Below are 21895 nucleotides of genomic sequence, written 5' to 3'. Positions count from 1 at the left end.
AGTTGTGGTGTTACGGGGGTTGTGTGCTAGACACTGTGACAATGAGACTCTCAGAGGTAGCTGTGTCGGGCAAAGAAATAGTCTGGCATATAAACCCCATAATAGATTTTGTCACCATTGCACAATGCCAGCCAGTTGTTTGCACGTGTGCTAGGCTAGGCTATCTAGCTGCTGGCTGTAGCATCATATTTAGTGTAAACGGTACTGTCCTTCTTATTCAAGTCTTAGCAAACAGCTAGTAGCTAGCCCAAACAGCTAGCATTGCTCTGTCCAACAGTAACAATATCCACCTACTAGTGTATGCTGGAAAGGAATCAGGCAGTTTCCTGTTTCAAGCTAACTGACTGGTGGCTCCAGCTCATATTTAGTGTACAGACATGAGAAAGTTATTTATTCAAGTTGTCGAACAGCTAGCAATTAGCCAAAACAGCTAGCCTAGCCTTATCCACATTAACAGAATCCACCTGCAAGCACTTAGAAAGTTAACTAATTAACACGTTATGTCTTGTTTTTTGCTCTAAGTAACATGTTGTGGTTGGAATGTGCTGGAAAGGAATGGAGCAGGGTCGAGCTGTTTCCTGTTTCCAGTCTTTGTAGTTAACTAAACTAGCTGGCTGCTGTCTTTTATCTTCATATTTAGGTTACAAACATATGAAACTTTATCCAAGTCTCTGTAAACAGCTAGTAGCTGGTGAAAACCGTTCATATAACAGTAACAAAATCAAGCTACCAGCACCTCTAAAGCTCACTAATTGGCATGTCATACCTTGTTGTTTTAGCCTTTACAAAAATTCTAAATGGCAGGTTGTGGTTTTACAGGGATTTATGCACTGGAGAGGAATGGAGCAGGGTAAGCTATTCCCTGTTGACAGTCTTACAAGCTAATTGGCTGCTGGCTGTAGCTTCCTTATTAGCAAACAGACACATGGGTGGTATCAGTCTTCTTATCTCAGCAAGAGGGTGAATATTTCTAAACTATTCTATTAAATCTGAATGTCACTGTATTCTCCTTTAATCCTGACATGTGTGTCTGTGCTGTCAAGTCACAGTATAGCCCTACAGTATACGACAGTTCGTCTAAAGCGCCTTTACAATCTGTTCATAACACAATACGCCCTATCCTGAGACCCTGGAGTGTGTATGGGTCGATGCACGTGTACACGAAGCCTTTATGTAAACAGAACTTTTCTTGTGGGAGTAGTTGTAGATATTTTGTGGACTTTACAACTTCTTGACCTTCTGCCTCTGGATTCGCAGAGAGTGAGCGTGGGTGTGCGGATAAGAAATTCAGCGTGGATGAAATGAATTGTATCTATATGCTCTAAGCAAATACAGTATATCTATCAATATTTCAGCCAGTATATCCCGTGCTGTGTGAAGAAACATTATTACTCACTCTTCAACCCTGATATCCACGTGAAGGGAGAATCTCAGAGCCGTTCCCATGGCTGCCTGATTTGATTGGCGCTGTATAATTTTGCTGCTCTCCATGATAACATGCTTCTGCAGCAGTAGGAGGTGATCAGCAAAAAACAGAATTATTCACCAAAGAGAGAGAAAGAAAAGTAAGATGTGTGGGAAATTTCCATGTTGTGAGTGTTTGGTGTATGGTATCTACAAAAATGGGTTTGCACAATCCTCACCTCAGGTGTATTAAAATTTCTAGGAATCTTGAAGTGAATTATTTTGTTGAAATCACACAGTCCATCATAATGGCCTGGACTTGGACTCACACCGTCAAAACATTATCTTATGTAACATTATCTTGTGTGTATGTGTGAAATGAGTCTTACAGGGTCTTGACGAGGAGTTGCCGTGTTGCTGGGGAGATTCCGTGCCTGGAATCTAAGCATTTCAAAGTGTAACTTTTTGGCTTCTTATGAACCTTAATGGCAAAATTAGATTTTATTTAGTTTCTTAGAGATTGGTGATTATGTATCTTTTGTGCGATTTTAAAGTTTTTCTCTGTAAATGATTCTCTTACTTAGATAGTCTTCTTCATCTATTTATATACAAAAAATAACAATTTATTATTTCAGTTCAAATTAACTCTACTTCAAGGGTAGCTACTGATTGTACACATTAAAGTGTATTTAAAGCTCCTGGGGAGTACTGCTGCATATGTGAAAAAAGTAGTATAAAGCTTGTTGTGTCTCCAGAGAAAGCTGCATGTAATCTGATAAATAACCTCCAGTTATATCACTTAGTGGCTAAGCATTGTGGGTAATTTAGTCACCATGTTTTGGAATGAAGTGCACTGGTCTACATTGCACTCCTATAACACTGTTGGAGAGTTTAAAAAGAAATGATCAAAATGGATGCAGCTGAACCAGAATATATCACCTAATTTGTTCCGCGCATTCTTGCTTTTCAGAACCTGGAGCCTACATTACCCATAATGCTACTTGGCCACAGACTGTTATCACTGGAGGCAGTTATTCAGATTACATACACCTTCCTCTGGAGCTACTTTACACTGCAGGTTTCACATATGCAGTTGTACTGTCCAAGACCTGTAAACAGACCTGTGTGAAATTGATGAACTGACCCTTTAAGGCCCCATCTTTAGTTTTTACTAAGCTGTCAACATTTGTATCACTTGGTTTTGCTGTCTTTCTTACAGCACTGTTACATGATTCTCTCCTTCATATAGTTGATTTTGTTCCTCCTGTCCATCTGCCTCATAGCCCAGAGTCCACCACCTCTCCATCATCTACCCCTGTCCCTCTGACGTTCACTCTCTTGTTCTGTCTCTCTTTCTAGGAACTGTTCCCATGAGAAAGTGGTGTCCATGTTGCAGGGGAGTGGGGCGATGCCCACCCTGGTGGTGGAGGAGGGTCCGTCTGAATACTCCTCAGACCAAACTGACCCAGAGGAGTCTCCAAGCATGGCCCCCACAACGTTGCCACGCTCCAGGTCAAAACACACCAACACACCTGACTTTTATATCAGATATTTCCAGCATTATGGTTCAATGGTCTGCAGGGACAAACAAATAAACATGAGATCCCTCTGTGAAGAGCTTTTGTTGATAATGGAGAACAAAGGAGAAACAATACTAGTGATAATCAATCCATGTTTATGCTTATCTTCCACTTCACAGGTCTCCGGCCCTCAGCTCTCTGCAATGGGTGGCAGAGATTCTTCCACCGAGCATCAAAGTCCACGGGCGGACTTTCAGCCAGCAGCTGGAGCACCTGCTGACTATCCAGGAGAGGTACACAGTCTGCAAAGCCCTGGAGACCTTCTTCCAGCACAGGTCAGTGGAAAAGAGGAACAGAGATTATCTGCAAAATCAGTAAAAACGCAGCTTTAAGTTCAGTTTCAGCATCTGTCAAACTACTTTTGTGCTGAGAGTCTGGTAACTAGCTAGCGTACATTGCATATGCTGAAAATCAGCTGTTGCCTGGGAAACTGTGTTTTTACCATAGTCAATATATCAGGCTACAAAATGTGCACTTAATGTAGGCGAAAGAGAGAGATGGAGGAAATGAGTGAAGGAGAGGAAAACGCAAATGCTCATAGCTAAGCAGGAAGTTTATTCCTCCCAGTTGGCTCTGGTAACGTGTCCTCAAGGATGAAGGGCTGAACGAGAGGAAAGAGAAGGATGGCGCAGCAGCTCGGCAGATGATTCTAACACGTGATGCTGCAGGATTAAAAACAAAATACCAAGCGAATTCTACACTGTGTACATACAGTATAAACACCCAGAGGCATAAATCCTACCATAACTGACATCTCTGTTATCCTCCCACCTTTACATAATCTTTTTTCGTCCTGGATCTCGTTCAGAGATGTTTGTGGCTTTAAAGCAAAGAATATAAATCAAAGCTAAGTCAAGTACCCAGGAGTCAACATGGCTTGGTTATGTAAGATGATCTAGATGTATGTGGATGGTGATTGTTTGCAGGAATGTGGACACTCTGATAGTGGATGTGTTTCCGGTGTTGGACACTCCAGCCAAACAGCTTATCTGGCAGTTCATCCACCAGCTCCTGACCTACGACGAACAGGAGCGCTGCCAGAGCAAGCTGTCTCGCTTCCTGGGCTGCAAGAGCAGTGGTGAGCTCAAAAACACAATGTGGAACTGCATCTGTATTCAGGAGAACACACATACAGTATATGTAAAAATACAGAGCTTCAATCATTAACCAACTGGTGTTTTTTTTTATAATTAACACTGACACTGAGGAGCAGCTGTGCATAATTAGCTTGTGAATAACAACAACTTAATGCTGAATATGTGTTTTAGCAGCCACGTTGGAGCCCGATGTAGGTCCAGAGCACCACCGGCGGAGCAGCTCCATGCGCGTGACGGGGACGTCGTACCGTAGCTGCGTCCGGGAGAGGAGCTCCGATGACTGCATCATCGGGACTCACCTGGGAATGGGTACGCTTCACGTACAGTAACCCCAACAAGCACAAGGATTTACTGCCCCGTAGCACACAATCACTGCGATCTCGACGGAGCTGGTCGCGTTCAGATGAAGCCTTTAATTTCCAGCTCCATTCTAGATAAAAACTTGTCGCCCGAGTGGGAATTTAAGACAATCTTAACCGCACAGAGGCTTCTTGCTCTGGGACATCAACCCTTTTTTTATTTTACAGATGTTATTATCTCTTGCTCTCTGAAAAATCTCTGTTTGGAGAGCAGTGCAGCCCTAACACTACCCCTACGCCTCTTTACCAACAAGAATCAGGACACACAAAATGAAGGGGAAGGGCTAAGCTTTAGGGGCGAGTAGTATATTGGTAAAGATATTTTAGCACAGACTAAAAACGAGGGTAAAAGAGGGTGAATATTGAGCTCCCATTCTTCCGGTTGCCTGAAACACGACTCCTAATCAATCTTAATGTTTCTCCGTAACTTCTGCATCTGTCAGTAGGCAACTATTTGCTAACAATTTCACCACATCAACACAGATGTTCACAGCTGACTTCAGCTTCCACCAAGCAGCCAAAAACAACCCTTATTACTGGTTTAACACCAGCTGTAAAGTGAGTTGAGTATGGGCCTTGGTTGTTTTTTTTTTTTCATTATTTTTTTATCTACTCCTTGTATTTTATTAATTCTTATTGGATCTGTTCTGATTTAGAATCCTCGGTCCTTCAAGGATGATCTTGGTAGAGAACTGAACTGATTCATGAATCAGTGAACTGCTCAGAGCTCAGTAATAAGGCTGTGTGTTTGCACTGGTCAGCTCCCATGTGGGATTGTGTGTAATTGTTAGAACATGCAGTAGACATGTGCCCAGCAAATCCTCTGTGTACACATAATGGTTACATAAGACAAAAATTGCCATCACCAGTTCAAACACTTAACTCCATGTCTCAGCTGTCTTTGCCCCCGAGCTATCAGTTTGGAAGCGCGCACACTGTTTGTTTCCAGTTTGAGGCATCAGGTTGTTCATTCATGGGTTCCCTTGTTTTCCATTGCCAAGCTTTTGCCTTCTGCTGCCTCCACGCTCTTCTGCTCTGCTCCGTCCTCTCTCCCCTCCCGCCCGGGGGTGGATAGAAGGAGGAGGCTTTTGTCCATGTGTCACTGTTCATGCCTTGTTGTGCTTTAGGAATTCATGTGGATGAAAATGGGAGCCCGGAGGAGAGGCAGTCAGGAGATGGAACCTCCTTCCCCGAGTCCCCTGACCTCAATCATGTAGGTATTACTGCAGCTTTTCAGCGCCGGGACTGGCATAATGAATGCTAGTTATGTTATGTGTGCTCTCTTGTCTCACATCGTTTGAAGGTCTGCTCGTAATTGCTGCAATTCAGCGTGAGGTGTTAAATCAGATTTGCAGATCTGCAGAGTGCAGTTTAACCTGCCATCAGCAAATTGTTCCTAAAAAAACATCAACGCAGCAGACCCTCAAAGCAAAAAATGTGTCGCAGCGATTGTGGGCTAACCAGCTGATCATGCCCTCCACCCATAGATGACAGGTGTGTACACGGAGCTGGAGAACGTGTACGCAGGGAAGAGTGTGCCGCCGCTGCAGGGCGGCTCCTCGGGAGAGCCCGAGGGCCCAGGACAGACTGAGGCCTACGGGCGCTCTCTCTCCCCGCTCACACTTCCCCCTCTCACAGGTACTCTGGGGCTGACACACACGGCCAAACACTCAAATACACGCACACGACCAATGTGCACATGCTTTCATCAATGGCTCACAACCATGTGCCATTTAGTGGTGAAGTATTGAAATCAGATGACAATATTTGGCAAGACTGAAAAGTTGAGAACTGCATAACTTTGAGTCTCGATGGTACATGACTGGTGCCATGTTCATGCCACATTAGATTTGCTGTAAATACAAGCTGCCGAATGTGTGAGATGATTGTAAGTTACACAATCGTAATAATGGTCATGAAGGTGACAAACATGACCTGCAAAAAAACATCACAGATATTAGCGATGCTCACATGGTCTCCTCATCTGCAGCCTTGTGTTTATGGTTGATTTTACATTTCTAAAATCATCTTGGATTATCTGAGTCAACATGGAAGGAGAACCGCAGATATTTGAATGTGTTTAAGTTAGAACTCATTCAAATTCTACAATCTATATGTGCGTATACATAAGCCGCGGTTTATCTTTATGTTGCCATGGCAGCCTCTCAGCAGAGAGGATCCTCGAGGCGACAACGTGATGGAAAATGTCACAAACAATTTCATGAGGGAATAAATAGCATAATATATAGGAGGTGTAAACATCTTCAGTGTGAGCGTCACATGCCTACGCGCAGCATGACGACTGCAGCCATCTTTGATTTCCTTCTTTACAGGTAACCGTAAGTCCGGCCTGACCTTATCCTGGAAGGAGCCTCTCCCCACGCCCATTTATGAGATCCACCACCAGAGCAGTGTGGACTCCAACCCTTACGTTAGCTTGGAAAGCCCACCGGCTTCGCCGCAGCACTCTGACAGCGGCCCCAATACGCTGACCCGCCGCAAGAAGCTGTTCACCTTCTCCCGCCCGCCTCGCAGCCGGGACACGGACAAGTTCCTGGATGCTTTGAGCGAGCAGCTGGGCCACCGGGTCACTCTGGTGGACGACTTCGTACCCGGGGAGAACGACTATGAGGAGGTAAGGAAGATCCACCTCTAACTAACTGCTTCATCTGTCATAGAGTACATGCTTTGTTTTTATATGAAGGCCCCTTCAAGTTATGTTGACAATATTGATATTGTAGAGTTGCTTTTTAGTATCTTGTTATTCCTTGCATCATAATACCATAAACAATGGGCACAGCTTCAGTTATTCCTGTGAGAGTTTGCGGTATGCTACAGCTGTGATGGAGCTTTTTGGGGGGAAAAAATGATGTGTGAACACCACCTGTTAACACAGGATAATATGGTCAAACCTAGACCATCATTTAGTTTCCATAAAGCTCTCAAAGAAGGGAAGAGACCTGTAGCATACCGACAACTTGCAGCTTCAGTGAAAGGAATAACCCGAAGCTGCAGTCATCTATCATGCAAGGAATCATCAGGCTGGGAATAATGTTCACACTAAATATTATTTTAAATTAGAATTTTGGAATTAATAATGTAAAGACATATTTACATATTAATGACACCATTGTAAAATTGCTGTAAGCCATAGAGATCATGAATAATATTTAGTAATACTTGTATTTTATACTTTCACTGCCGCAAACTTTGAAATTTTAAGCACTGCCAAAAAAAAAATCTCATTATCTTATTAAGAGTAAGATGTTGTTTGTTCATGACAGTTAAGCTAATGTCTCACAGTCACTGTTTTGCTTCTTTTAATGCAAAAATATTACATGTACCAACATTTATGTGCATTTGCACTATTATCAGCTACATAATAAGCAAATTCACATTTGATTAAAGTCATGACGTTGTAGTGATGCATGTTTACATTAGAGCAGCTCTAATGTACGCTACAATGAACACTTGTGTCACATGAACAGATATATCAAGGTGGTTGTCATGGTTTCAGAAGAAGAGGGATGCCTGTAAGTAAAACATGATACTCGGTTATAAAGTAGAGTCTAATTTTATATCTGCCTATTGAGTAGAAATCTAAGGCTGGCTGATGTTTAATCATCGAACAAACATAACTGTGTTACGTCTTTGTCAGGGTGGTTTAGTGTTTGTCGTCTGGGAAACTGGGAGAGCAGCATATTTAGATAATTCACTTTTAGTATAGCATTTTAAAGTCAACTTCATATCTTTACTTTTTTATTTTCTGGTGTTCCAGTAATAGACGGGCTGAATAACTGATTATTAAGTGCATGTGTTTTTTAATAATTAGCAGATTAGCAAGTTGTTTCATTTAGTGGCCTTCATGTTTTTTCTGCTCCATAAGAAGAGTGACAGGCAAGCTTAAAAACAAAAAAAACAACAAAAAAAATAGACCATGCATTTTTTAACATCTTGATTTTAGAGTACAGTAGAAAGTTGTGATTATCATGTCTGATGTTGTGCCGCTCCTCCCTGCAGATGAGTTTCCAGGACGACCAGGACCTGGGCTTCATGCCCCGGCGGCTCAGCAGTGGCAGCAGTGAGGATCACAGTAGCAGCGACGAAGCCTCGTCCCCCACTTACTCGTCTGGATCTGAACACATCCCACCTCCTCCCACCCAGAGCCCCCCACCTCCCCCGCCTTTCCAGTCTCTCATACCGCCTCCCGCTCAGTTCACTGACCCCATGCCGCCGGTCCGCTTCTCCCCAGAGCACGTCCCGCGGAGCCGGATGCCCTTCCAGCCCCACCACCCCATCATCCCCCCTCCCCCGCCCCCTCCAAGGACCATCCTATCCAACCGCTCTCCTCTCCACAAGGTGCTCCCCACCAGAGAAGACGCAGACAAAACTCACCAGCGCTTTCAGGCCACCTCCACCCGCCTCTCGCACGTCCACACCACCACCCTGGTTTCCACCACCCTGCGCTCCTCCCAGCCGTCGCGCTACCTCCCCCGGCAGCTCAGCCAACCCCAGCCCATCCTTCAGCCGTCCCCCCAGCCCTCGCCTCAGCCGCTGAGACCGAGCCAGCTCGTCCTCCAGAGGCACCACCAGCTCCACCACCAACACAGCTACCAGGGGCCGCTGCCGCCGTCCCTGCAGGATCACAGCCCGTCCCAGTGTCAGAGCCAAGGCCCCGCTCTGCTCTCCCAGCCTCCGGCCACTCACTCCACCCTCCCCACTCACACTAAGACCTATGAGAGCACACGGCAGGAGCACCAGTCGCAACAGGTAACGTCTACCTTTACATTATTAACCATGAAATTCTGACTGATCCTCTCTATGTATCCGGAGATTTAAATAATCAGTGAACTAAAGCTGATGTACCTGCTCTCTTAATGGAGAGACAGATCTGTTGTTTCTGCTGCAGTAATGTCATTGATTTTTCCTCATTAAAGACGTATTTCACCCACCTGCATCCCACCTGCTATTGATCAGAATGACATTTTTTATGACCCAGCAGCACTCGTACTACCACTCAGTTCAGTTTTTTTTATTTCGCTCATGTGTAATCAAATGGAGTTGTTGATAGAACGGAGGATTGGAAAGTAACGCAGGTGAAAGTGTATGTATGCTTGTAAATCACTGAAAATATCACATGTGACATGAATGAATCATCATGGAAACACTGGGAGCACAGCAGCAGCACAGCAGAGAGCGCCTAGCAACAGAAGTGTCAGAAAAAAGTTGAGAAGTGGCATCATGCAGGATAATACCTTCAAGCTTTACTGTTATATTTGGCACATCACAATATGTGAACGCAAATGGGAAAACCAAGAGACTGACGGAGCAAAAAATCCTCCCGCAGCTTTTGGCAGTTCACCCGCTGTTTGCTTCTGTTGCACATTTCAAGAGAAGAGAACTAAAGATCACGATAAACACGGAAGGAAAATAAGGTAGATCTCAATCAAACGCCAGCGTCTGCTCAAAAATTGAGTGTGATAACACCTTTCCAGCCCAAGCCTAATTGGACGTTCATTTAGTCTGCTGCGACTGATGGAGAGAATTAACAACTTGTGAGTGCCCCGAATCCCCCTTGAGGTTTGAGATGAATCAAACACCGGAGTTTGAATAAAAAGCTCCCTGTCTGAAAACTTCGTGAGCATCTGTGTGCGCACTGTGCACAAACTTCCTGATTAAAATGTCTAAAAAGAGCATTTCTTGATCTCCAAGGCACAGCCGCCCCCACCTCCACCCCTGCCTCCGCCCTGTGAGCCTCCTCCGCTGCCCAAGTCAGGACCCCACGCCTCGGACCCCAACCACATGAGCGTGAAGAGGCTGCGCTGGGAGCAGGTGGAGAACTCCGAGGGAACCATATGGGGTCAGGTGAGCAGTGAACTCGTACTCCATCAACATCATTGTTCTTCAATAAAGCACACATGGCTCCGTCTGAAGAACTCTTAACATTAACTGTAAATACAGTAAACACTAAGTTAACTTGTGAATCTTCCCACCTTGGCTGTGAATATTCTCACTCCTCCTACATTTTTTGAAGAGACCTACTCATGTACTCTGTTGTGTCTCCGATGAGTCACGAGTAAACAGACAACATGGTGGATCTCAGCTGGTCACACGTTATGAATACAAACGTTGGACTTTTCTGTCCCACTTTACAACCCCCACCACACATGAATAATGTCTGATATGTGTTTGTATAAAAAGAGGTGGTAATGCTGCTTATTAAAAGGTTTATAAAGCTGGTCATTGTTAACAGTGAAATAACTGCTAACCAGACAAGACATGGCTCAAAGTCAAGTCAAGTTGCAAGTCATCAGAACTGTGACTTGAGTCCACACCTTTGCTATTAGCTAACAAGTTAAATTAACTATAAATCTACCATGTATTAATTAAGGTTATTATAAAGCTTCAGCTGTGTCTGTGGAGAGTACCGAGTGTATCCTTTGTCTCTGTTAAGCTCGGAGAGGATTCAGAATACGACAAGCTCACTGATATGGTGAAGTACCTGGACCTCGATCTGCACTTTGGGACTCAACGAAGGTCCAGTAAGTAGCTATGTCCTCATCAGCCTTTGTCGTACAGCATCATCATCACAAACAGCATCTTTATGTGCATCATGCTCAATGTTGTCACTCCTTCGAAGTGAATCTTTGTGTCTGTGTTGACATCTCCTGTTTTGTTTGTACCTTCACAGTTATGATGTTCTCCATTACCTGTTTTGGAGCTGCTCCATTCACGTGTTCATCAAATCCATTCTCCACAAGGCACCATTAACCCCCCCCCCCCTCCCCTCCCCCTCTGTAATAACACGGCTCTGCCAGAGGAGAAACACACCTCTTTTATTTACTCTAGATACCGCTGACATTTCGGCCTCTAGTGACTCGAACAGCAGCGCTGTGTTATTAACCCATCATGTAGCCAGTGCGTGTGCGTGTGTGTGTGTGTGTGTGTGTGTGTTTATTGACCCCCGGTGCCAGGAGAATACACCCTTACAGTGTTTGTTGAAATTATCAGTCTCTCCTCCAGAGCCTCCAGCCTTCTTGCCAGAGAACTTTAAAAAGAAAGACGTGGTGGAGATTCTGTCTCATAAGAAGGCCTACAACGCCTGTGAGTATACCACACAGATCATTCAGGTCACACACACACACACCTGACAAAAGGTCGAGGCTCAAGTATGTAAGACTACTAACTATGACATATGATGTTGAACTATTTTCAAATACTTTGTTGACAAAGAGAAGCCCAAAACACTGCACCACACACATGTGAGCATGGTGAACACTAGAGGATGTATCAAATGCTGAAGACGCCATTATTGATGTACATTTTTGTAAAGGTCCCTCCTCCCCGATAACATCACGCAGGTCGTAAATTTGACCTTATAACTACTCATAATTTTGTGTCTCTTATTTTGAAATATTACTTTAATATGTTTGGTTGCTCACTGCGCCTAAATGATGTAGGTGCGTTTGAAACCCTGCCAGCATGCTCTGGGGCAAAAGATTCATGGACTCATTTTATATATTCCTGCATTATTAGTGTTGTAATATGACACCGAATAAAGAAAGTAGAAAGAAGTTTGTTCTTTTACAAGTTGGATGTTGGATTTCATAATCAGTCTGACACAGAAGCGTAGTAAGAAATGAGAACAGTACATAGTGGAAAAGGGCACATCACCAGAGGGAGATGAAAGGTTTTGTCTGCAGTCGGGTTCACACTGATCCTCTTTGTAATCTGATAAAAGTGGATAAGAGTTAAATCTGCCACTTCTTCCCCTGCTCCTTTTCTCTGCAGCCATCCTCATCGCCCATCTGAAGCTCTCCGTCAGCGAGCTGCGTCAGATCTTGATGAACATGACCACCGACAGGCTGGAGCCCGCTCACATCAAGCAGCTGCTGCTCTACGCCCCTGATGAGGAGGAGGTCAAACAGTACGAGCAGTTCGACCAGGACCCGGCCAAACTGAGCGAGCCCGACCAGTTCATCTTCCAGGTACAGCCTCAAACAGCCACCAGGTTATAGAAAGAAAGATAGAACCATTCGAGTGAATTGATGTGTTTTTTTGGTATCAGATGCTGATGGTGCCCGAGTATAAGACCCGTCTGCGGAGCCTCCACTTCAAGACGACCCTGCAGGAGAGGACGGAGGAGATGAAGGTCGCGTATGATTACATCTACAAGGCTTCAGTGGAGCTGAAGAGCAGCAAGAAACTGGCCAAGATCCTGGAGGTAAACATCTAGAGCAGGGAAAGAGTGCATGTTCTGAGTGTTAATAGTGGTTATTAAGTGTTTCTTCCCACAGTTTGTACTTGCAATGGGAAATTACCTGAACAATGGTCAGCCCAAGAGCAACAGGACAACCAGTTTTAAGATCAACTTCCTGACTGAGGTACAGCATCGACACCTGTGCTTCAACCACGTCATGTTCACCTCAGTATTAGATTTGAGTCGTTCATTCTTGCCTTCTTTCTTGCAGCTCAGCACGACCAAAACGGTGGACGGGAAATCCACCTTTCTCCACATTCTGGCCAAGTCTCTGTGCCAACACTTCCCTGAGCTGCTCAACTTTTCCAGAGACCTCACAACAGTGGCTCTGGCAGCCAAGGGTACGATGATGTCACAGCAGGAGGGCTCTTTAACTCGGCCCTCCTTCCGTTCTGTCTTATGCTCAAACTTTACTTATAGCCTCTATTTTAAAGTAGCTGTAAGATGTGTTTTGTTCAAATAACTGTTTAAATAGCACAGGATGATGGTTCTATATTTCATTTTGACATTGTAAAACAAGACAGGCTGTTTTGAGTCTGATCTGCACATTTCCTTGTTGATACTATTACAAACATTCAACCAAATGCAGTTTTTCTGTAACTCATCACCTTGTTTGTACATTTATCCTGTTCAGTGAACCAGAGGGCCATCACAGCAGAGCTGAGTGACCTTCACACAACCATTCAGGACATCCGGACGGCCTGTTTGAAGATCCAGCCCACCTCTGAGGACCATTTTGCCTCTGTCATGAGCGTACGCTAACTGTTTAAATATATATTACCCATCAAATATATAGAACATTGTGAGCTGCTACATTTATACTTTTTCATAAAAGCTACTGATTGCTTTACATTTGGGGAAACTCTTTAGCAAGTAAATTAGCTATGCGGCTACCTTATCTTAGCTTAGCATAAAGACCAGAGTCAGGATGAAACAGCTTGCCTGGCTCCGTCCAAAGGTAGGAACATGTAGGGAGCTTCACCTGGTTGGATCTGACTGACAACCCAAGGACAAGCAGTGGTAGCGACTTGTCAATCAGATGGTCGCCGCACGTTTCAACACCCTGCTTTGTCAACAATTTTACTCTAAAAGAGACCTTAACTCACTAAATGAACTTCATGTTATAATGAAGAAGACTTGAAATGAGTGAGTGAGACCATGAACTCATTCAGAAAATGTTTACCGAGCTAATAAATCAAGTAAGAAGTAGGGTCATTTTCTCATAAGCCTCCATATAACCCAACTTCTTTTGAAACCAGTGGAGTTGCCATGCTTTACTTTATAGTGGTTCTCTAGCAATTAACTACTGCACAAACATAAAGTTGAGGGACTCACAAAAGACCAAAAAAAGAATGATAAGAATGTGAGTCACACCCGTAAACTCTGAATACTACTTTTTACAAAATGCAGCTAATTAGCATCCGTACAAAGCTCCTCCAGATCCACAGAAGACATAATAAGTAGTAGACATTACTAGTAGTACCTCTCATGACAAGAAAACAGACTTTAATGTGTAAAAATCCTCCCACAGAGCTTTTTGGAGAACAGCCATCCCGCGATCCAGTCTCTGGAGTCCCTGCAGACCCGAGCCATGGAGGAGTTCTCCAAGGTGGCCTCCTACTTCGGAGAGGATGGCAAGTCCACCAAAACTGAGGCCTTCTTCGGCATCTTTTCAGACTTCATCTCCAAGTTTGAGGTGAGCTGCGCAGAATTTGACAGCTCATCTTTTGATTTATGCAACAGATGTTTGACAGATCCAGGCTCCCCCACTACCCCTGAAAAAACAATAAGAATTCAGCCGGTGCTCTCACAGAGTGTCAGCCGTCTGCAGCTATAAAGAGATAAAGCCACAAAGTGCTGCTGTCTGCGGAATAAGCAAATGTGCTCTGAATCTGAAAATAATACGGTGAAATAGGCATAAATCAGATGAGATTATGGGTTTTGTCTTGCAGAGAGCTCTCAGCGAGACCCAGACTCCAGACAACCCCAGAAGCCCCAGACTGTCTTCCCCTCTGGCCTGGTAGAAGCAAGACGTCGGGCCAAAACCGAGAGGCCGGCTGGCTCCACTTACACTCTGCTCGCCACAACCAAAGTGCCAAGATCACACACACAGAGACACTCGAAACCAACAGAGAGAGGAAGAGAGACTGCATCATCTATAGCAAACACAATGGAAGTACACTGTATCTATCTGTAGATAGTCACGACAGTTAATGAGCGCCCCGTGTGCAGCATTGCTGTTCTTTCAGGTGCTGGGTAGAGCAGAACATTCAGGTGTCCACAGGTCAACAGGAACTCACCGCACACTGACGACTCAAACCGGTCTTCACATTATTTACATCTCCTTTTAAGACACAGTTCATGGCAGACAGTACAAGATACACGGGAGGAAACCATCCACATATTTGACTGCTACGAGATGTCGATAATGAAAACAACTGGTCTGAATATTTACAGATTAATTACTATGTTTAATATATGACTATATAAAGTTTATATTTTCTATCAGATCATATGTGAAAAATTGTAAAGATTAAGCGTAGATGTAGTCTGCAGACAGCTGTCAGGAATCGAGGTGATTCACAAGCGTAGTTTAGTTTAGCGGCCGGCTCAGGTCGGACCCTCCGAGTGATCAGATCTCACTGCCTCCCGTACAGCAGGATTTGATTTGGAAATAGTAGATAACAATGTCAAGTATCCACAGTGCTGATCTAGACTCAAAGATGTGGTCGTTCTCTAACCAACTGTGAAATTATAGGGCACCTGTCTTGGGAATTCTAATAAATAAATAAAATATATATATATAAAAAAAAAAAGGCCATATACAGCTGAAGTCAAAGTCATCTTCACCCAGCAGAATCACTCTTATCCTTTGCAGTAGTTATGGAAGCAAAAGTTTGCCATAAAAATAAGATTTTCATTAGAATAACTTATTGTGAATTTTAACTGCTTCTTATTCTCAATAAAAACTACAAAAATATCTAAATTACAGTTAAAGCAATAAATATTAACTGTGTAATTTCAAAACATTTGTCAGTTTAAAAAATTACTAAAATTATCAACAGAACGTGGAAGAAAAAAAACGTTTTGACTGCCAACCTAGCCAGTTCGAAGCTAATGTGCTAGGAGTGTAAAGATGAAACAAATACACCACTGGGCTTTTCACGTTGGAATCCAGCTAACTTAAAGGTTCCGTATGTTGTGTCCATAGCAACACTGCATTAGCCACATTGCTGCTCGTGAACCAGTAGGCAGTCGTGGTTAACTTTGGCCTCAGCTCCCCATACAAGTGCAATCGACGATGAAGATGTCATTACATTTCCGCGGGTGTCTAAAACGTGAGGTCATCCGTGGAGGTTTTGACTCCGTTCACTGCGTCCTAACTGGGCCCGATCAGAAACAGCCACTGAATCCTGTCCAGTCAGGCCCGTTTGCAGCACATGAACTGGGAATCAGTTGGAGTCCTTTTTGTCGTCAGCCTTTCTTCTGCCTGACAGGACTTAATCGAATCCAAATGTATTCGACTGCACACATTTATTTGCAAAACATCACTCAAATGAACAATGTTGCACCTTTCACAGTGAGGCAACACTGACTACATCAGCACATGGTGCGACTTTGGCTCCAAAATCATCTGTTTCATGAAACGTGTGGGTGGAATAGCAAATCTTTCTTTTCTTTTTTTTTCTCCCACAATTAGAGTCTTACTCGTTGTCAGTGCAGAGAGATAAGTCAGGTTTAATATGAAGAGGCTGAATGAACGAACATCAAACGCATGTGGATAAATAGAAAAACATCCGACTGTAAATGGTCATTTCCTGCTTCTCTGGTGATCTCATGACTCATCTACAGTACAGTGTACCTGTAGCTGTGTTGTATTTATGTCAATGAATTATTGTTGAGATTGTAAATGAACTGTTTTTTGCTATGCACCACTCATCACTTTGTATTATACGCTTGTGTGTCCACCGACTTCTAATTTATTTTCTTATTCAGGAGTGTCATCAGGAAACTACCATGTGATCTATTCTCTATGCGCAGCTTTAGTCAGGCTTACGAGGTGAGTGTTATCTCGTAAAAATGCATTCCTAGCTGCTACTAGTGTGGTAACAGTGTTTTTCTTGTCCAGATCAATTGCATGTTGGTGCAGTTAATGTATTAAGATGTGCAGCTGATAGCATTTACCCTCCCTGGATATTTAAGTTTGAAATAAATACATTTCTGTTAGTCTTGGTTAGGTTTATTTATCGGTTGCCTACAGGTTTCCCTTTTCTAACTGTTTTATATGTTTTCATGGGAAGTTGCTCATGTTTTTGTGACTGTTTGACCTTTATGTTTCGTTCAATGCTTTCAAACAATGGATATGTTTTTGATCTATAAAAATATCATGCTTGAAAGTAGAAACCGCCCGATTCATCTGTGCCTTCTGATAAATGATTTCCAATGCTAGCATAGATACCTCTGGTACGTACAGGACACTATGTGATATTCCTTCTTTGTGGATTTGACGGTTTAATCTGTTGAAGTCAGGAGGTGCTGAGAGAAAAAACACCAACTTATACATTGTGCACAAATTAGCAGTTCTCAAACATGCTAGCATCTCAGTTCGCCGCCACTGAAATATAATCTCAAAAACTATTGGATGGATTGCGATGCCATACAGACGTTGATGGTCCCAAGAGGATGATTTTGATTAAATTTGGTGTTTCCTGAACTATTAGCACCCCCACAAGGACACATTTTTAATCCGTAAACATACACACTTAGCATCAGCATGTTGAGCTTTATCACTGTGAGCATGTTAGCATGCTAACTTGAAATATAAAAGTAGCCTGAAATGAATGAGGCTTTTCACACTGGATTCCAACTAACTTGTTCAAAAATGTTATCAATAATAAAATAGAATTTGGGAGAAAAAAAAAACAGCTTTTACTTAATGAAGTATGTGTAGCGTGTTGCAGAGATATCTACTGTTAATGACATTAGCATGCTAACCAGCTAGCCTTGCCCAGTGCCAGGCCCAAGCTCCTGTGCCAACAATGTTAACACCAACCTTTCCCTGGTTCCCTGAGCCCTCTGTCCCACCAACTAGCTGCCGGCTAACTGAACTAACTAGGTAATTGCTGCTACAGTTACTGGCAGTTAGCGGTTACTTCAGTGACGTACTACCACCTATTTTTTAAGAGTATGAATTCGACAGGTGGCCAAGTGCTCCACAATGATCAGATGTCAGAACGACAGGCTAAACTAAAAGTGAACATGTTAAACATACATGCTTGGCATCAGATTTTTTTAGCGCCCTAAGGTTAGCATTAAGCTCATATGTGTCTAAGTAGAGCCACTAGCATGGCTCTTTGGTCTACTTACAACTCAAAAATGCTAACATTTTAAGATGCTATTAGCACATAGTTTTTCTACCATTGGCTTTGAGACAAAAAAATTCAGGCTTAGTTTTTCAATTTGAAATTCTTTAACGTAGAACAAGAAATCTGGTAGAATCTTTTGTTGGTGTTAAAAACTAATGAATGACATCACATACTTTGTGTGTATAATTCGTGGAGAGATCATTTAACTCAAAAGGTGCTATCCCAAACAATGTTCAGTTAATTGTAACAAACTCAGGACTTTAATGATGATCCAGTGTTTTTGGACCAAACTGAGTACTACAAGTCAGTGGACAAAAGCTTAATTTTGGCTCTGCTGAGTACCTCTTTCATATAGTTGTGTTATTGAGTTGAGAGGGTGTAGTTGTTCCTTATATATTTGTATATACACAAACACATAACAGATATAGTTTCTTCATATACTTTATTTTCTTTGGAAGGGGGTATAACCAAGCATTCTTATTACATGTTTTTATTCCATATTTAAGCTCACCAGACGGCATACATACAAAACTATGGAGCTTAAAAACGCAGCATTATCATTTTCTAGTTTTAATGGCATTTGTTCATCTTGAAGATCCTTCGAGAAAAAGCTCCCGATGCACAGGGATAAGGCAGCGAAGGTACGGGAGTAAAGAGAGAAAGGAAGGGGGATCAGAATGCTCGATTGTCTCTGAAAAGGAAACCGATAAAACTCGTTTTCAGGGCAACTGCGAAGCATCCGACACTTTCTTCACTGGTACCATGTTGGCTCACACATCCAAAAAGCCAAAAAAAACAAAAGCTTACACAGAAAAAAATACAACAAAGCATTTATTTAATCTTTTCACCTGGCAAACGTCTGACACCACATCACTACTGAGGTTTCACAGCGCTGTGCTCTCAGCTCAGTGGGAAAGACTGGAAAAAAAAAAAGAAACCACTTGTTGGCCAAGTGCAACATCAGCTGTTTATGTGTCTTTTTTTTGTTGTTCGGGATGAAGAGGCTGGTAAGAATCGTCCTTTTGCTACATTCTCTCACGCGCAGCCTGTTCGAACACAAAAAAAGGTTGATGGAACGACAGAAGGGGCGAAAAAAAAATACTGAGCGTGTTCAGGCCCTGCTACTTCTGCTCAGAAGACCCGAAGAAATCAACCCAAACACATTTAAATACACAACCACACGAGACGGGCCCGATCGCCTTCCTTTAACATCCCTGAAAAAAAAAAACATACTCTTTGCCAAGACAGCTTCTTGGAAGAAAATACTGTGGTAACGGGAGCCGAGTATATCCTCCATACAGTAAATATATAATGCTTATAACGTGGTTCTGGGAGGAACCGATAAGGCATGATTTACATTTAAAGACTGCATTAATTATGTCAAAAGCCACAGGGAATGTGTGTCGTGAAATCGGTAAATAAATACAGGAGTGAGGGCGGGATTTTTTTAAAAGAGGATCCAAACAAAAAAAGAAAAGGGTGAATAATCAAAGTGTGTGAGACGACTGGAACCCTGCAGTCACCAGCTACACTTGAAGCAACAGTTTTGGTTTCTGCTTCTGCCTACTGACCTGTTACCCTTTTCCGCCCTGCTCTGAGACCTTTTTTCAACAAAAAAAAAGGAAAGAAAAAAAAACCTCACATCAAATCCCAAACGAGCCTGGTCAGTCCACGTTTTGGCGTTTCTCCCCTCAGTCTTCCGTTTATAAAGCGATGCGTCGTCGGCGTTACTGGTGACTCCTCTTGCTGTTTGCTGTTGATTGTCTGGAGCTTGGTCTGTTGTGGGGGGTATGCGCTATAATGACAGAGGTGGCGGTGTGTGTTGCAGTGTAGAGGCGTTGTGTCACCATATCTGGCACCATGATGGAGGTCAGGAGCACTCTGAGAAACATGACGGCTGATGAAAGCTAAAGGCGGAGAAGATCGTGGCGATGGAGGACAGTTTGAACACCAGTTCCTGATTATTTTCTCAGTCTGGAAAATGTCCAAAAACTGTAAGAACAAATGCCACTTGCAGTTTTTCAAGTTACTTTTTCCATCTGATGATTTATCTGATTTTTTTCTGCTTATTTTAATCTGTTTGGTTTTTTTCTCAGTCATTTGGTTTGAAAAATGTCCAGAAATACTGAAAAATGCAAATGCAAAAAATGTTTTTGTTTTGTTTTTGGTGTTTTTGCTTAAAAACGACTTATCGATTACAATTTATTGACTTTTCATGATAACCTAAAGAAAGAAAGGCGTTTTTGACCTTGAAATGTACCTAACGTGACTTACAGATGTTTATATGTGTGTAGGAATTGTTACTAGTATCAGTGAAAGCCACATACAGTAGCTAGCACGCAAACGAGTAGAGCTGCAATAAGGATTAGATTAGTTGTCAGCTATTAAAATTAATCAACAGCTATTTTGATAAGTCTGATAAGCCATTTTAATCAGTCAAAACTGTCTGATTCCAGCTTCATGAATGTGAATATTTTGTGGTTTCTTTGCTTCTTTTTTGATGGTAAAACTTATTATCTTTGGCTTGTGGACATAGCGAGACATTTTCCACCATTTTCGGACATTTTAAAGCCCAAACAACCAAACGGTTAATTGAGAAAATAATCAACAGATTGATAGACGATTAAAATCATTCGCTGCGGCCGAAGAGGTGCTTACAACACGAAAACAGTTTGGCTGTTGATGTGTCCCACTTAAAATGCTGATAATTAAACACATAAATCAACACGCACTGGATGGAACTGGGGAAATGAGCAGCTCCCTTTTTAAAGCATCGACGCGATTACTATTCAGTTTTGTTCCTACAGTCACACAAACACAATCAAGGGCCGTAACCTGCGTTTACCGAGAGTAGCTGACCTCCATCGTGGCTGCCGTTACGTCACATTACAGTCCTTCATACAGGCCGGACTGGGAGATCCTAACAGCAGAGGTGTGTTCTGCAGAGACGGGCCGGGGGCAGATTACATGAGGTGTGTATGATGAAGGAGAAGAAGGATAAGGAGAAGCGTGGGGGGAGTTGGACCGGAGCGTGCCGTCGCCTCCTCCTTATAGGACAGTGCTCTCAGTGTCCAGGTCACAGTCTTTGGGAAGAGACAGGAGGGAGGAGGAAGAGGAGGAGGAGGAGGAGGAGGAGGTCGCTGGCTGCTGGTCTACAGCGAACTCAGGGACCAACGCTCGACTCAGCCCTTTGAAAGTCATCGCCGGGTCTACAGAGGGAGAGAAGAAGACAGTGAGGAGAAGTCCAACGATCTTAAAAGGCTTTTCTGTCACAAAGAGAAGTAAAATCAACTAGAAACCAGCCTCTCGGTTACTGTTTGTGTTAGTAAGTAAAGTTGAATGTGTCTCTCATGCATGCAGAGCGCTACATAAACATCCTCCAGAGACAGACACGCTGTTTAAGTCCACAGTATACGAACAATGGCCGTAATCACAAACACATGCAGCCCCGTCCTGGAGTATGAAAACACTTAAAGCTGCTGTAATGGTGCCATCCCATGCAGATGTGTAATATTTTCCATAAGCTCCAACAGAGGCTCTGCGCTCCTGTCGGGGTCTGAACAGCAGGGGGCGGTGTTCAGTCACAGATTGCGAGTTACATGCGGTGGGGGCAGTGAGAGTGGATGGAAAATGTGAAGTGTGAGAGGAGAGCAGCAGAGAAAATGGAGCTGGAAATCCCCAGTTTACTTGTGAATGGATCGCCTGAGATAAGAGCCGAGTGTTAGATACGAGCTGTTGGTACACTGTGGACGTGTTAATGTGCTGGGACGTCAGTGATGAGACGAGGACATGCCGGTGATAAACATGCGTGTCAGAGTTACACAGGCGT

The 21895-nt window shown here is 43.2% G+C and overlaps 2 protein-coding genes across 11 annotated transcripts in view; one reads left to right on the top strand and one right to left on the bottom strand.

Moving 5' to 3' along the window:
- grid2ipb (glutamate receptor, ionotropic, delta 2 (Grid2) interacting protein, b) overlaps positions 1–17104 on the top strand; it is a 41589-nt gene extending 24485 nt beyond the window's left edge. For 4 of the 10 annotated variants that reach the window (XM_030400523.1, XM_030400517.1, XM_030400520.1 and 1 more), the window contains 19 exons: positions 2764–2916; positions 3104–3259; positions 3911–4062; positions 4253–4390; positions 5568–5653; positions 5928–6078; positions 6774–7075; positions 7929–7973; positions 8461–9210; positions 10153–10305; positions 10895–10982; positions 11452–11544; positions 12232–12428; positions 12509–12664; positions 12738–12824; positions 12912–13041; positions 13335–13453; positions 14232–14396; positions 14653–17104. In XM_030400523.1, the coding sequence (XP_030256383.1) occupies positions 2764–2916; positions 3104–3259; positions 3911–4062; positions 4253–4390; positions 5568–5653; positions 5928–6078; positions 6774–7075; positions 7929–7973; positions 8461–9210; positions 10153–10305; positions 10895–10982; positions 11452–11544; positions 12232–12428; positions 12509–12664; positions 12738–12824; positions 12912–13041; positions 13335–13453; positions 14232–14396; positions 14653–14724 (3193 nt within the window). In that variant the 3' untranslated portion in view covers positions 14725–17104. The remainder of the gene's footprint in view (positions 1–2763; positions 2917–3103; positions 3260–3910; positions 4063–4252; positions 4391–5567; positions 5654–5927; positions 6079–6773; positions 7076–7928; positions 7974–8460; positions 9211–10152; positions 10306–10894; positions 10983–11451; positions 11545–12231; positions 12429–12508; positions 12665–12737; positions 12825–12911; positions 13042–13334; positions 13454–14231; positions 14397–14652) is intronic. The other 6 variants (XM_030400519.1, XM_030400527.1, XM_030400518.1 and 3 more) reach the window with 5 other exon arrangements.
- A 1387-nt stretch (positions 17105–18491) lies between these two features.
- The window catches only part of arhgap17a (Rho GTPase activating protein 17a), a 36040-nt gene continuing 32636 nt past the window's right edge, over positions 18492–21895 (bottom strand). The window contains 1 exon segment of the mRNA XM_030400186.1: positions 18492–21275. Coding sequence (XP_030256046.1) covers positions 21115–21275 — 161 coding nt within the window. The 3' untranslated portion in view covers positions 18492–21114.

Source organism: Sparus aurata, chromosome 20 (assembly GCF_900880675.1).
Source record: "Sparus aurata chromosome 20, fSpaAur1.1, whole genome shotgun sequence".
NCBI lineage: Eukaryota > Metazoa > Chordata > Actinopteri > Spariformes > Sparidae > Sparus > Sparus aurata.
The sequence above is the reverse complement of the archived record's forward strand: the minus strand, read 5'-3'. Positions and strand labels throughout refer to the sequence as shown.